The sequence below is a fragment of the Nicotiana tomentosiformis genome, chromosome 5 (genome assembly GCF_000390325.3).
Source record: "Nicotiana tomentosiformis chromosome 5, ASM39032v3, whole genome shotgun sequence".
Taxonomy (NCBI): Eukaryota; Viridiplantae; Streptophyta; class Magnoliopsida; order Solanales; family Solanaceae; genus Nicotiana; species Nicotiana tomentosiformis.
This window is the reverse complement of record NC_090816.1, coordinates 485,788-501,706: the sequence shown is the minus strand read 5'-3', so window position 1 is coordinate 501,706 and position 15,919 is coordinate 485,788. Positions and strand designations below refer to the sequence as shown.

At 37.1% G+C, this 15,919-nt stretch overlaps 1 protein-coding gene across 3 annotated transcripts; it reads right to left on the bottom strand.

Annotated features, from left to right (window-relative positions):
- Positions 1 to 8,215: 8,215 nt before the first annotated feature.
- Positions 8,216 to 15,717, bottom strand: LOC104102337 (calcium-dependent lipid-binding protein-like). Of its 3 annotated transcripts, none has more exons than XM_009610021.4 (12): positions 15,620 to 15,717; positions 15,008 to 15,122; positions 14,209 to 14,310; positions 12,949 to 12,999; positions 12,285 to 12,405; positions 11,190 to 11,311; positions 10,970 to 11,068; positions 10,147 to 10,227; positions 9,975 to 10,060; positions 9,179 to 9,404; positions 8,896 to 9,060; positions 8,216 to 8,821 (listed from the first exon to the last, which is right to left on the bottom strand). In XM_009610021.4, the coding sequence occupies exons 2-12, from the start codon at positions 15,110 to 15,112 to the stop codon at positions 8,471 to 8,473; spliced, it is 1,509 nt and encodes a 502-aa protein (XP_009608316.1). In that variant the 5' UTR covers positions 15,113 to 15,122; positions 15,620 to 15,717; the 3' UTR covers positions 8,216 to 8,470. The 3 variants fall into 3 exon arrangements, with proteins under 3 accessions (XP_009608316.1, XP_009608315.1, XP_009608318.1); XM_009610020.4 differs by lacking the exon at positions 15,620 to 15,717 and adding an exon at positions 15,239 to 15,590; XM_009610023.4 differs by lacking the exons at positions 15,008 to 15,122; positions 15,620 to 15,717 and adding an exon at positions 14,449 to 14,564.
- Positions 15,718 to 15,919: the final 202 nt, after the last annotated feature.

Below are 15,919 nucleotides of genomic sequence, written 5' to 3'. Positions count from 1 at the left end.
GTGAGCATCTCGTTATCCCTTTGTTTAACCTTGAAAAGGTCCGACTTTCTGGTCTCGACCTTGATGGCCCCGGCATGGGCCTTCATGAAAGCATCTACAAGCATAGCAAACGATTCAATGGAATTTGGGGGTAAGTTATGATACCATATCATTGCTCCTTTGGACAAAGTTTCCCTAAACTTCTTCAGTAACACCGACTCGATTTCATCATCTTCCAAGTCATTCCCTTTGATTGCGCATGTATAGGAGGTCACGTGCTCATTCGTATCCGTGGTTCCGTTGTATCGGCTTCGGTGCCGCACTCGGAGGGAAAGGCTTATAGATAAAATTCTTGGAATCCGGCCCTTTCAATATCGGGGGTGCTCCTGGGATTTGATCGATCTTGGAATTGTATATTTCCACCTTTTTGTCATTGGCCTCAATTTTCTTTTCACCTGACTCCACCCGCTTCGTTAATGCTTTGAGAATTTTTATCATTTTGGGATTAACCCTGGACTCAGTTTCACCGGTCTCTCGGTAATCTGCTCATTTCTTCGGTTGTTTTCCCCAGACTATTCAGGCTCAACTCTGTTGGGCGTGTGGCTTTGATTCTGTAGCTGCTCTATCACCACTTGTTAAGCCTCCAATATTTTGAAGATTAACCGTAGGCTTACCCCATTGCATTCGCCTTCGGGCACTTCTCGAGCTGTTAGACGGGGTCCCCCGCTAACGCTGTTTTTGGGATCAGTTGGCAGGTTGACGTCGATGGCCACCTATTAGTTAGCATCGACCGGATTGACAATTGGGACTATGTTGGGATCAGCATGAGGTGCCTCGTTGCCAGGCACCAGATTGTTGTTTACGCCATGATGGCCAGACTCAACGTCAATGTTCAAGTGGGCAGACTGAGAATTTGACATTTTCAAACTGACATGAAATTAAGACTTTAAAGAACAAGCGTAAAATAGAGTGCGTTATGGAGATTTGTATCAAATCACCACTATTATCCTTAGCCCCACGGTGGACGCCAAACTGTTTACCCTTAAAATAGATAACAATTAAATTTGTACGCGATTTTAAGGATGTGGATTAATTCAACACAAGTAATTAAGAATATTAGATAAATGAATTAAAAACAAAATGAATAATTAAACCAACTGTAATATTATGGACCAGCTCGAACTATGGTTGAACACTAGTTTTGCCCTCGATCGGACCATCAGTTCGAAGCCAATTGTGAATAAAGAACAAACAGTAAAGTAAGAACTTCTCAATAGCTAGAAAGCAGAAAAATGAATTAGTATTGCCTTTGTTTGTATGTTACAATGTATGTTACAATGTATGTTATCAAAGAAAAACTTTTCCTCTATATAGTAGGAGAGTTTCATCCCTAGTACAAGTCTAAAAAAGGTAAAAATCTTCCTTTCTCGTTAATTACTAATTCGTAACCAACATCGAGCGAGATCTGCGCTGTGATATCCGGTTAGGTACGGATATCACGGCCTTCTGTTAGTCATGTGTAACCGTCTGCCATATTTTTCGAGGTTTTAGAGTTCGTTTTGGGTCCGGGGAGCGTTACTTTATCGCGCTCAACGATGAGCAAATTGTTCACCTTTCATGGGGTAGACACTGAAATTTTAGCAGATCAAGATAAATCTGAAATTCAAGACGACTCTTGAAATATTAGGAGTCTATTAGGGTTATTTGGTGGCTACTCCACCCAAACCCTAATTCATGCCTATAAATAAGTCTACATATTTCCTTCAAAAACGATCTCAGAAATTTCATAAACTCCCGGAATATGCACTCAAATATACGATCTCTGAAATTCCATTAAAATCTTAGAATATTCATTAAGAGATCAGAGCCGAGGGTCTATTGGAAATAGTCTCTCTACCCTCACAAGGTAGGGGTAAGGTCTGCGCCCCAGACCCCATGGTGTAGGATAATACTTAGTATGTTGTTGTTGTTGTATTCATTAAGAGTTCTACTAATTTGTTTGCAATAAATTTGTGCAGAAAAATAAAACTGCAATTACAAACAACTATAAAAAAAAGATTTTATTGATAAATATTGTAGGTTACAATTCTGTTTATCCCTTGATTCTTCCCTCTGATTTGTTATCCGTAATTCGAGGGCCTTAGCGGCGTATTTTTCGAACGTAAGATGATATGCATCTCCTTGATGTATTTGATGATCAAGAAGCATATAGCAACACTCCATTTGGATCTTGAATGTTGCTAGAACTTTGAGCAAGACATATTTGACATGTCTTTGATCTCTAATGAATATTTCATGAATTTTTATGGAATTTCGAGATAGTATATGTGATCTCTTTGTGCACTATGGGATTGCTGAGATCATCTTTGAAGGACATATGTAGCCTTATTTATAGGCATAAGAGTTTTGGTGGAGTAGCCACCAAGTAACCCTAATAGACTCTTAATATTTCAAGAGTCGTCTTGAATTTAGAATTTATCTTGATCTGTTAAAATTTCAGTGTCTACATATAGGTCTCGGTACGAAAGGCTCCCAGCCTCGATTTCATCCTCGTGCGCCCTTCTTCCGTCTTATTCACAGGGAAATCGGGGTATGCATTGTCCCCGATTTTACCCGTATACAACTCTATTGCAAGTCTTCTAAGTTGTGTTCTCAGTCATAGCCATATATCAGTTAGAGTATCGTAACCTCTACTGAATTTTAAACTAATTGTTTTGGTGTTCTAATTTTTATTTTTATTTTTATTTTGGCAGGATCTTCATGGCTGATATGTACGTTCAAAGAAATTAGACAAGTATGGTACAATATAGGCGGAGCTCATGAAGATATTTAATTAAGGAAATATTTCACTACCACCTGTTATTCTTCAAACTTCCTTGCTTCATTATTCAAACCAACCAAACTAATATTTGGAAAATTGAGCATGGAGTCTGTTAATTAAAGCTCTGACCTTTTAACTATTAATTAAATAAAGCGGAACTAAAAATTATAAAAAGTAATTACATGCATGTGATTTTTTGGTAAAGTTATCAGACGATATATTATGAACTGAGAAAGTTAGATATGGTAAGCATGATCTTGTTATGTTATCCTGTAGTCGCTTTGGGGATCAAAAGCAACTGACCAAAGTGTATACATGTTGGACCTTCATGTCCAACGATCACTATATATTCCTCTTAAAAGGAGCTTTTTGCAACAAATTAGATCGTGTCAAAAGAGACCTTAAACATGGGCTAAGATCACCTTAATCTTGCAAAATATGAGTGTTTGATATGTCTTTTTTTCTTTTTATAAGGACGAAATTGTTTTGACTGCATTTGTCCTCCGGAGGCGAATCAATAATTTAAACTTAATTTATAGGATCAAGTTCTAAGTTCAAGAAATTATGAGTTCAAAATCTTTTAATACTTTTAAATAGAGTGGAGGGAGAATAGAAGTTTCGGATTCAATCGAACCCAATAACGTTTGTCCAAATCATGTATTTGCCTTAAGAAATTGATTAAATATGGACAAGTTATTAACTCAGAACTCAATAACTTAAAAGATTTTGAAATCCGAACTCATAAAGTTTAAATTTTGACTATATATATATATATATATATATGTGTGTGTGTATCTTTATGGTATAAGCAACAAAAAAAAAAAGGTGAATTTAATTGCACCAATATTAGAAACTATAAATCCGTCCCACCCCCTCGTTAAAAGGGGTCTTTGACTCTATGTAGTCGATGCATCTAAGAACTCCCTACTTGACAGTTTACTGGTGTTAGTGCATCACGTGAGAATATTTTGACTGGAATATATGTGTCTCTTTTATCAAAATTTGAATATTTGGCGTTGAACTGATTGATTGAATATATTCTCGGAGCTTTGCATAATTGGTTATTGGACCTACTGTAGTTGCACGTTTTTTGTATTTTTTTTTTTTTGATTCCTAGAGTTGTAGGCATGGGCGGATTTAGGGAAGGAGTACCCGAACCCCATTCGCCGAAAAATTACATTGAATATATAAGACAAAATTTATTTTTTATCTCCATATATTATGTTTTGAATCCCCTTGACACAACCCAAATGCATAGTTTAGTGGTCAAGGGGGTTCAAAATCTTTATAAGTTCATTGGTTCAATTCCCACTAGCTTTAATTTTTTTAATATTTTTCTTTTTTGAACCCATTAGCAGAATTGCTTCCGCCACTAATTGTAGGTGGTAGATAATGACCATGCGAGCAACTCATCTTGTCTGTATTTGCACATTGGTTTTTGACTAAAATACTTCAATTGGTAGTTGTCACAAAGCATCAATTGGTTCCTACTCCCACCATCCATAGCTTTCTGGATAAATTTGGAAACTAAAGTCTTTCCTCTTTCACAAGCTTGGATTTCATTACACTCAAAGTGTATATATTGTATATATTGTAAAAAAAATGTTTACAATTTGCTATCCCACAATCTGCAAGATGTGTAGTATGCCTAGTGTAGCTAGGCAATCAAATGGAGATGCCACTGTTGATCATCTACATATACTGATTTGTGTTTTTTTTCATCTTCAAATACCGAATATTTTGTCTTTACAAAAATTTCCCCTACTAAAATAAACTTCAATTGCTTCGTTCTTTAATTTGTTGTTTTCAAATATTAGCTTAGAACTGAAACAATTCAAAACCAAATATTTTTTTGTTCTTCCTACTCCTGTTTGAGATCAGAGACTTTTATTTCAAAGGACAACTGTACTTATCCATTTTTCTGTTAGTTTTTTCATATAATTTAGAGGATTCCAAATAAAATAAAATAAAAAAGCAATCATAGTAGTCATATCCAATGGGCTTCGATTTTCATATTCTCTATGTAAGATTTGATTCGAGATCCATTGTTAAATGAATTTTAAAGGGGTATTATCACTTTTAGCCTGCTTCATAAACTATTTATATTGGGTAGCCGAAAAAGTGTATAAAATTTGTATAATTTTTGTATATAACATACATACAACAACAACAACAACAAACCCAATTTGATCCCATAAATAGGGTCTGGGGAAGTGTACGAAGACCTTACCCCTATCTCATAGAGATAGAGAGGTTGTTTCCGATAGACCATCGGCTCAAGAAACAATGAAAATAAAGCACCAAGTAGCAAAGAATGTTAGCAATAATGTAACATAGTAATGTGTGCGAATGCTGCAACATGCGTAATAAAGAACCGTAAATAGAAAATTACAAAAATAGTCCTAGTACTATTGAATGGCCTTGGAGGAACACACTACTATCTGTCAACCTACAACCCTAATCCTCGACCTCCACCGCTTCCTATCGTGGGTCATGTCCTCGGTAAGCTGAAGCAATGACATGTCCTACCTAATTACCTCTCCCCAATACTTCTTTAGGCCTACCCCTTCCCTTCTTCAGACCCGCCATGGACAACCTCTCACACCTCCTCACTGGAGCATCCATGTCTCTCCTCCTAACATGCCCGAACCACCTCAGCCTTGATTCCCGCAACTTGTCCTCCACAGATGCCACACCTACCTTGTCCCTAATAACTTCGGTCCTAATCCTGTCTTTCCTTTTCCTAGTATGCCCGCACATCCATCTCAACATCCTCATTTCAGTTACTTTCATCTTTTGGACATGGGACTTCTTGACGGGCTAACACTCAGCTTCATACAACATAGTTGGTCTAACTACCACTTTGTAGAACTTGCCCTTAAGTCCAAGTGGCACATTCTTATCACACAAAATCCCCGATACGAGCCTCCATCTCATCCATCTCGCTCTAATACGATGAGTAACATCCTCGTCAATCTCCTCGTTGCCTTGAATAATAGATCCAAGATATTTAAAATTGTCTCTTCTAGGGATGACCGGAGTACCAATCCTCACTTCCACTTCTTCTTCATGCATCCCCTCACTGAACTTGCACTCCAAGTACTCAGTTTTCGACATACTCAACTTAAAACCTTTAGACTCTAGCGTTTGTCTCCAAACTTTCAATTTAGCATTAACTTCGCCTCGCGTCTCATCAATCAGGACTATGTCATCAGCAAATAGCATACACCATGGAACCTCCCCTTGTATATTACGCGTCAGCGTATCTAATGCTAAAGCAAACAAAAATGGGCTAAGAGCCGATCCCTGATGTACCCCATCTCCACTGAAAAATGATCTGAGTCTCCTCCCGCAGTCCTCACCCGAGTCTTCGCTCCCTCGTACATGTCCTTAATCGCCCTAATGTACGCCACCGGGGCACCACTAGCCTCCAAACATCTCCATAGGACCTCTCGCGAGACTTTATCATAGGCCTTCTCTAGGTCGATGAATACCAAATGCAAGTCTTTCTTCCTTTTCCTATACTGCTCCACCAATCTCCTCACAAGGTGAATGGCTTCTGTCGTCGACCGTCCCAGCATAAATCCGAACAGATTCTCGGAAATAGTAACACTACGTCGCACCCTCATCTCCACCACCATTTTCCATACTTTCATAGTATGACTCAACAGCTTGATACCCCTATAGTTGTTACAATTCTGGATATCACCTTTGTTTTTATACAACGGGATCATCAAACTCTGCCGCCAATCTTCGGGTATCTTCTTTGTCCTGAAAATGACATTAAACAAACATACATAATGTATATATAAAAAATATATATATATAAATTTTAGATATTTTTTCGGCTATTTTTTTTACAGCGACTATACAGTGTCATTTTTCCAAATTTAAATACAACGACATGTTGCTTTCTAAAGTTTGTAGCAAAGCTAACTATCTTGTAACTCTTTTACTTTTCTCGTTTTCATAGTACCTTAAAAACTTTGTATTAACAAAAAGGCAAAATACATAAGTTGCCATCTGACCTACAAATTCCCCTTGCACACTTTTTGCGGATGAAAATCACCTTGCACACTCAACCTTTCTAGAGTGTGTCTAAGACACACTATTTTTTTCTTGACCACTTTTTCAGAATATGTGTAATGTCACGTACCAATAAGGTCGTGACACGTGTTATTAAATTTTTTTAAAAATAAAACACTTAAAATTTACATATATACCCCTTAGTAATTCTATCTCTTTCTCTTTTGCAAGCATTTCTCTGACAAGAAGAAAATCAGACAGAACCACCTTCAGATTCAAGAGAACTTTAGGAGCCCAAGCCAAAATTTTAAAATTAAATAGCTCATTTTACAACAATCAAACAGATTGTTTCACTTCGAACCCACCTAATAACTTATTTCTAATTCATTTGAAGACCCATTTAAATTTCACAAAAACTACTTGAAAATAAATATGAAAAAAAAAGATAAAAACTTCACATTGCATTTCACCGTGAAAATTTGACTGGAAACTCGACCCGAACTTTGCTAAGCGGCTATTCATGGTGGCATCGGATAAAGAGAAGATGGGTGGAGAATGAAAAAGAGAATCTATATTGTGTTGGTGTGTGCCGCAAAATGAGGCAATGGGGCTCTGTAATTTTTCTCGATTATTTAGTTTTGTTTATCAATTTTTGAAAGTTGTGAACAGAGAATGGGGAAGAAGACAACAAATTAAATCTTAAAACAAATCGAAAATGAAAAGTGTATGGAAAAAACCAGCAGCTAAAGAACCAAAAAACTAGGGATCTACGAGAAAAATAATTCAAATCGTTTTAACAATTTCAAATTGAATGTGAATTAATAAATAGCCATAGTTTTTCAAGAGAAGAAAATGGTGTGAGATGAGGAAGGAGACCGGGTGTCGGAGGGGGTGTTCAAAGAGGAGACCAAATAATGTGAAGAGAAAGAAAAAATTTAAAATTTTGACACTTGTCATCTAAATAAGGATTGGAATAAAAAATTAAGTGTCTTAGACACATTTTAGAAAAGTTGTTCGCAAAAAGTGTGTAAGGGGAATTTGGGCCATAGGTCAGCTGTCAACTTATTTCTGCCTAACAAAAATAAAAAGAAATATGTTTCCTCCTTTAAACAAGCACGGTAGCCCAAGCTGCCCCCCTAATATTCCTCTAAACAAGCATGGTAGCCCACACAATGTCCATAGTATGTGATAATATCATCGTTCATCCATTATTAGCAAATAGTTTTTTTTTTTTGACAGTATAAAAAACAATGTTGTACTATTAAGTTAGCTAAAAATTCTACAAACTTAGTATTTATTAATACACAAAAAAGAGTGAATATAATCACAAACTTGTGTTGCATGACCATGAAACACCATAAAATGAACCCGAAAGTCACAACGAAGCGATAAAATTAAGCCACTAGGCCGTTTCCTATGTATGTATAAAATTTCAGGCCAATTGAAATCCGTCAAAGTAATTCTACAAAATCAGAATGTGGAAAGTGGGGATTCATATGGCTTGAGAAGACGAAACTTAATTGTTGGCAAAATGTTGATTCATAGTATTTGAATAACGTCGGGGGGTCAAAGACTATGATATCTGATCTAAAGCCAATAAGTTTATAAACACTAAGTTTCTAGTTCACAAAACTAAGGCAGAGCCTATGCACCTCCATTTTGTTGAAGAGAGTTTACTGGAGTAGAGGAACCACTCCTCTTCCTTGCATGGCTGGAGCTGGACTGTCCTGTGAAGGTCCTTCCCATAAACTTTCCAGCTTTGCTTAGTCCACTGCCAACAGCTCCAAGACCACTTCCTACTATTCCTGCGCCTGCACCAATGCCCGTCCCCACCATGCCAACGCCTGAACCAACGATCGATGCTGCCCCGTCAAGGGCGTCCATAGTGCTGCCAATGACCCCTTCTGCCTTTAGCCTCTTTCTTTCTTCTAGGATCTTCTTCTCTGCCTCCAGAGCTGCTAACTGCTCTTCTTTGTTAAACTCATGATACAACACCTGCAACCGCAATCAATAAGCCTCAATACAACACGTAAAACTTCAATAACATAACACTTGACTTTGTCATGTACCTTCACTGTGATAGTCCCTCTATCTTTCTTGTCTTTGACTTTGAGCATGTCAAGTTTTGGAAGTAACCTTAATTCAATTTCTTTTGGGGTCTCCGCTTCCAGCTCATTCAGAGACAACTTTGTAACGCCCATTCGCTGGTCTTGCCCAATGTCTTTATCATATACCTGTCCAAAGTGATAAAGTACCACATTAATTCTCACATACACAATTAAATTCCAGTGCATATATTGTAGAGAGAGCAGAGTCCAGGCAGAAATGAGAGAAAGGTGCAGAAATTCAGACCTCGAGGATAAGAGATTGAGTCTCCGTATCTTCTGCAATCAACTCAAATGTCTGGTCCCAAACCGGATTTAGGTTGTTGTCGATGGTTTTCGTCTTAAGCTTGAATAGTGGGCGAATGTATAAGACTACATATGGATCTGATTTTCCAATCATTTCATGATTCTTTAAGCCATTAGCCCTGACTATGGTCACTGTAAGCTTGCCCTGTGGCTTAAGCTCCAAATCACTGCATGGGAAACACAAACAACAGTTGCATAAAAATGAAAATATAATAAAGATATGTGACAAGACCAGACTTTACATTCCATCCAAAAGACTACGCTGATGGGAGACATGGAAGAAACAACGAAAAACATCATATTGGTTTCAAAACAAAGTGAAACAGGACAAAAGGTACAGTAAGCACAAATTAGAGAAAGCAGTGGAATTAAACAACATGCTCAGTCGTCATTTAAAAATTTAGCAGCATTTGAATTCAATTTTGAAAGCAAACTCAAACAAAGTAGGATGGTAATACAGCTTATAACACAGACCACTTGAAGCTTAAAATCGGTAATGAAGGTTTCTCCGAAACTCTGAGAGGAGGGAACTAACTGGCTTACAGGATATTCTAAATAATGAGCTGAATCGCACAATCCATCACTAAAGGTGATGGATTATAAGCAGTGAAAACATTGCAGAAAGAGAAAATCTTAACCACACGCGCGCGCGCGCACACACACGGGGAGAGAGAGATCCCGGGGAGGAAAAGACAGATCTATTATCAATGACCAAAATACTTCAAAATTGAAGATACCTAGTATCCACGGGTATTCCACCAATTGGAACGACAATTCTATGAGGCCATTCTAGCATATCTGTGACAATTGAATTTACAGTATCCTTTCAATGAGAAACAAACCATTGTTAGTCTAGGAATAATAATTTGAACAAGAAATGTCCAGCAAGAGAGCCAATTAAAAACTTACATCAATCATATCCGAAATTCCAGGAAGAGCTGTTAAACTACCACCAATAGCCTTCAATGTATAATCAATTCTTGGTTTTGGCTGATAGAAACAAACAAGGAGTCAGTAACAAAAATATACATCAGAATGTAAGAATCTTGAAAATAAGAGTGGTGGCACATTTGCGTTCTGAAAATAGGAGCACTTAGCAATTATAAACGATTGGTTCTAGGACTATGCAAAAATGAGTATCACATGTCATCTAGCCTAGTTGTTTGTTACTGGAATTTCAAATTGAGCTCCCACAAAATTGCATAAGCAAAAGGGAGAAACATACATGCCACATAATTCAGAATTCTAACCACTTCAAATATTTATCAGGAAGCATCATCCAGAGGCACACTTAAAAAAGGTGTCTGATCTTTAAGAGCTTAGCTGTTAAATGAGGGGTTCACATAGCCTTGAATCTTTACTATACCTATCAACAAATGTATCCATACAATGTTTCCGCGTGCTTTGGACAAGGAAAAGAATCAGGTGTGCTTATACTCAAGTGTCTCAACCAAGATTGTTTTATCAACACATTGTCTAAGGAAACACCAAAAGCGTGATACAACCAAGATCAAGAAAAAGTGCCTCCTCCCCTACCCCACCTCTCTCTCTTGGGGAGAACGGAGGGAGGGGGGAAGGGTGTAGAACATGATTCCCATGTCCACCAACCTCCATCCACACCCCCTTCCCCGTCTCCCCCAGGAAGAAAATGTCAGAACAGGAATTAAGAGGACCACAATTCAATGGGACCAAACCGAAGAATAGAATATTCAATGATAGAATTAGGCTATACCTCTGAAAGTAAAGCAACAACAACAGCAGAGATGCAAGGAATATCCTCAGCTAGTTGGAAGATAATACGAATAACTGTGAAAACTTGAAGATCTTTCAACTGCAACCAATTCAGGCGTTGGTTAGTCATCAGAGGAACAATGTCCAGAGCAAAATTGAGAGGTGAAAGATCTATTTTTTCCTTCGGATCTGTAGACGGGTGAAAGAGTCTAGGCACCTACCTGAATGGGTATCGAAGCAACCATTGCAGCTTGCACACTTAACACTATATTGGGATCACCACCCCATCGAAGGTCAATATCCATGGTAATTTGATCATTTTTAAGGCTTTGAACACGAATACCTGCATTTCTCCCCCCAAAAAGAAGTTAAATTGCTGTGTCAACTAATACAAACTCATTAAAGAATCTGACGCATGAAATAGACACCAAAAGTCTTATTGGGGATGCAATAATATCATGACTAGAGATAAGCTCAATGTAGGAGTATTTTGTTTCCATTAAGGGACATGAAGCAAAATTTAAAATGAAACTAGCTGAAGATACAAGATTTAAAAGGTGTTTTTGGTATGTCATACACACTTTTACCCAGTCAAGCTATGAAACATAAAATGAAACGGAGGGAGTAGTATATAAAGCTGTAACTATTCAGGTGACTTTTCAAACCATTAACACAATATCATCGTGTTCTCACAAAAGTAATGTCGATAGATTTTTCTCCTGTTCTTCAACAAAGACAGTAAAAATCATATAGAAAACTTGCAAGACCACCATCTCATGAAGTTCTTTTGGAATCGAATCATGAGCGTAAATGAACTGAAGAAGATTTAAAACTTCATACAAAAATACAGATGAATCTCAAAGGTCAAAAACTAGAAAAATAGCACAATCACGATAAATGTAGCAGCAGAGAACTCCCACTAAGACAAACTGACTTTTCTTTTCCAGATGTAACTAGAGAAAATATATTGGGAATAATGCAATCCGATCACTGAGCATTAAAAGACCAAGGTCAGTTATGCAAAACTAATTAAATGTACTTATTATCTTGAAAACTTGATTGCAGGAAATAGGCTGCATAAATTCTAAACTCAGACTTTCTGTCCCTGATCAAGTCATCAAACTGTTATACAGTTAAGAGGCAATTCATATGTAGAACCAAAGTACAAATCAATTAACAATGACGAAATGCAATGTTTGAAAGCACTAAGGATGTGCTGGTAGGTAATCCAGTAATAAATTTGATTTAAGCAAATAACTGAACAATGAACAGCTTTTTTTGGTTGATCGGTGAAAATGAATGGTTTATGTTGGTACCTTCAATTTTAGGTGCCACAGTTCCTAAGGACAATTTGCTGAACTTCAATGAAGTAATTCCAGGAGGTCGATAATCTTCTAAAAGAGGTTCAACGGATTCTTTTATAATAGCCTCGGCTGCCTGCATAGCCAATATACAAGAGGTAAGATTTATGACTTTATAACATGGCATTTGCAAATGAGAAACCTCGTTCAACCACACTATGAGACAAAATGTTATTGATCTAACTAACATTTTGACATTGATACAAGTGTTTCCACATGAAGAATGTGAACTTTATTGTCTAAATTATTCATGCTGAGCAACCACCATATCTGATTCGATATAGGAAAGCAATACAAGGAAAGCAGCTCGCAAGCATTGAAGTCCTGTGCTCGTAACTCTGCTTTCTGAAACCAGATCCACAACTTTGTATAGAACAAGTAGCATACTAGGGAATGACTAAATTTCACGGGAGATTCTCTAAAGAGGAGAAAAGGTTGGGGATCACTATAACAGAAAATTTGGTCATTACACTGATAATAGAAGAAAACTTCATTTTTTTATCACTTAAAAAGAACCTCCAATTTAATTAGCTATGTGAAGCACAATTTGATTGATAGTAAAGTTACCAGAAATGATTTATGAAGCAAAAATTGCACAAGACAAGAGCCAAAAGCTTACCTCGGCAACAAATGGCCACAGTTTGCTCAATTGTTTGTTCAACCATTTGACCTGCCAGCGCAAAACAGCATGAGACAAACATTTTCCGACGGAAGTATCATTTTATTGATGTTGTGGGGAAAATACCCCGTATAGGTATACCAAAAAGAAAGAGCCGCACAAAGATATGGTCTACTCATAAGACACCTACTCATCTATGCCTACAGGATCTTGGTGGGCGCTCCAAAAGTTTTGAGACAAAATAAAAGACAAGCCCTAAGTTGTACAAAGTCATGTTCCTTCCCTTTTTCGAAAAGCTCTCTCCTGCACCTATCTCTCCAGGGCACCTCCATGAGTGCTAGCTGTAAAATGAGAGAAATGTAGCATTGACAATGCGCATTATGCTTTATTTCTCTAGATTGCATAAAGGAAACATGTAAAAACACCAAATGATGCATAGCTTCCAAGACTCACGACTGCCACTCATAAGATCAGGAAAGGAGATAACTATTATCAGATATTTTTCTGTCCTCTCACTAATCTAATCTCACGTATTTACAGTAGTCTTTCTTTCCTTTGCAATATGTGACCAACCATTAACGTGCATCACCCCCCCCCCCAGACAGAAAACAAAGGAAAAAAGGCACCTAGAGTTGAGCCCACTTTGGGTGGGAGTTAACAAATGGTTTCCTTAATGTGGCTTGGCCAATCCTCACCTCTTGAGCTAACTTTTGGGGTTGAGTTAGGCCCAAATTCCATTTCTTTATCACCTGACTCCCTGTCTAGAAAAAGTGTTTTCCCCATGTTCATCACCACTTAGCAGTGTCTTTTCTTGTTCTAATTCATAAAGCCACAAAAGTAGAACCCACTTCAATGACCTCATCTCTAAAGCACAACAAGACATCATTGGTGACTATAGCACAAAGAATAAACTTCATTAAACAAAGAAGAACCGAGTAAACACAAAGAATAAACTTCATTAAACAAAGAAGAACCGAGTAAATCTTTCTTAAATTCACAACAGCAAGAACACTAGCATAATCTAATGAGTTGAGCGAGAAGAAATTCATTTAAATATGCTACAGACATTGATGATTTCATTTTCATCAACCCGGTCCAAATATACCTTAACAAACTGATTCTTTGAGTTCTTCCTTAATTGATAAGCTAAGGAAGTGTTTTTCAGTCAAAGCCAGTACGGTGGGTTAAGCATTCTATGAAAGACAGAACAGAAATGTCAACCATATGAGGGGGGAAAACAAACTATTGAATCCCACCAACCTGTTCATAAACTGGGAATGATATCCATTCAGGAAAATTATCGCCACACATTTTCTTTAGATCATCCCTGTTGAGGGAGCCCATTAGTTTTACCTCTACTGCCTGTCAAAGGAGCAAATATGACGAAAAGATAAATATCAGCCTTTCAGAAGGGAAAAGCAGCTGCAGCACTTCAGAATCTAAATGATCCGTCATAACAAGCACGATAAGAAACACCATGCACACTAGTATTGAACCAACCAGTGAATAGTTCCTACTCCTCATAGCAAATTGAGGAGAAAACTTTCATATCAATATGTGTGTAACAGAGTAGAGAACGAAGCAGCAAAACTATCACAGAACGAGGCAGCAAAAGTTCAATAGTTTTATGCCCAATCCCCCCTAGAAGCTTCATCTGAGAGATACTTTTACCAATAAAAAATAAATAAACAAAATAGAGCTCTGTGTGCAAAATTTAGACAACTATCTATTTCATTTTGAGCAATTTTATAAAGTATTTGTCCTTCTTCTCTTCCAATGACAACAACAGGTTCATGCGAGCTAGCTGGAGTCGGCTATATGAGACCTTTCGTAACAATTCTTCTAAATATAACCTCAATTAGCCATTGCAAATTGTGAAATTAGACAAATTACTCAAATTAAAAATAAGACTCAACTTTAACTATTTCACCCGTAATGATGTTCAGCAAAGACCAAAGCCCGAGATCATTACAACACCAATCTTCAACACCATAAGCACACCAAATTACCAAAGAGAAATTGGTAGTAATTCACACATATCAAAGACATGAAATTATACCTTTGAAACTCGCTTGGCGCTTCGATACCTCATCATATGTTTCCAAGCCGCCATTAAACCGACTCCAAATATCATCCCCATCAGAATCCCAGAAATCAACCCCATTTTTAATTTCCTATCACAAAAACAAAGATATCAGATATAACCAAACCAGCCAAAAGAAAGAAGAAGAAAAACTACTGTATTAAACAGAAGAATTCCGAAAAAAAAAAAACCAACATGGAAACTTACAGTAAAATTTAAGAATCAATAAAAAAGATTCCAACTTGACGGGTAGTAAACAAACAGAATTTGTTGCACTCAACCCCCTTTCTTCCAAGACGTGAATTATATTGACTTCAACTTTTTCTCTCTTAGAAGCAAAGTTCTATTAATGATTTCTTTAGCTGATACACTTTGAGTCTTTGACCCTTCTCCCTATAGCCTTATTTTCAGAAGTGGGTGTCAACCAAAATGGTTTATGTTGACAGAAAACTTTGAATTTTTTAAGAATATGTTACAGCTGTGATTAAGGCAGCTATTTGTTTCTCTCTCTCTCTCTCTGCATTGAATTCTCAGATTTGTCTGTCAGTTTTTATCTGTATACGGAGTACTAGAATTTTTGAAGTTTACCTTTTTGAGTTTTGTCTGACCGTTTCTGTACTTTTTTGAAAGTCCAAGGTTTTTCTGTCCGTTCCTATACAGTTACTATCTTTTTAGTCTTGCAGATATACCCGCTGAATTTTTGGGTTATCCAACTAAAGGTTTTACACACTTATCCATTTATGGTGTTTCCCAATGATTGAAATGATTTCCTTTTTTATTAATGTGCTTCTCAGGTGTTTTTCAATCCAAATATTTTTTTCCCCTTTAAACGGTACGTGCGCATATAGTATCTTGAGCAATTACTAGAAAATTAAAAAATTATACAAT

Excerpts from the sequence above, each read along its gene's own strand:
- LOC104102337 (XM_009610021.4), bottom strand. The coding sequence starts at position 15,112 with ATGGGGTTGATTTCTGGGATTCTGATGGGGATGATATTTGGAGTCGGT. Across the intron at positions 13,000-14,208 it reads CATTCCCAGTTTATGAACAG|GTCAAATGGTTGAACAAACA; the intron begins GTTGGTGGGATT and ends TTGCGCTGGCAG. Across the intron at positions 12,406-12,948 it reads TGTGGCCATTTGTTGCCGAG|GCAGCCGAGGCTATTATAAA; the intron begins GTAAGCTTTTGG and ends TTGGCTATGCAG.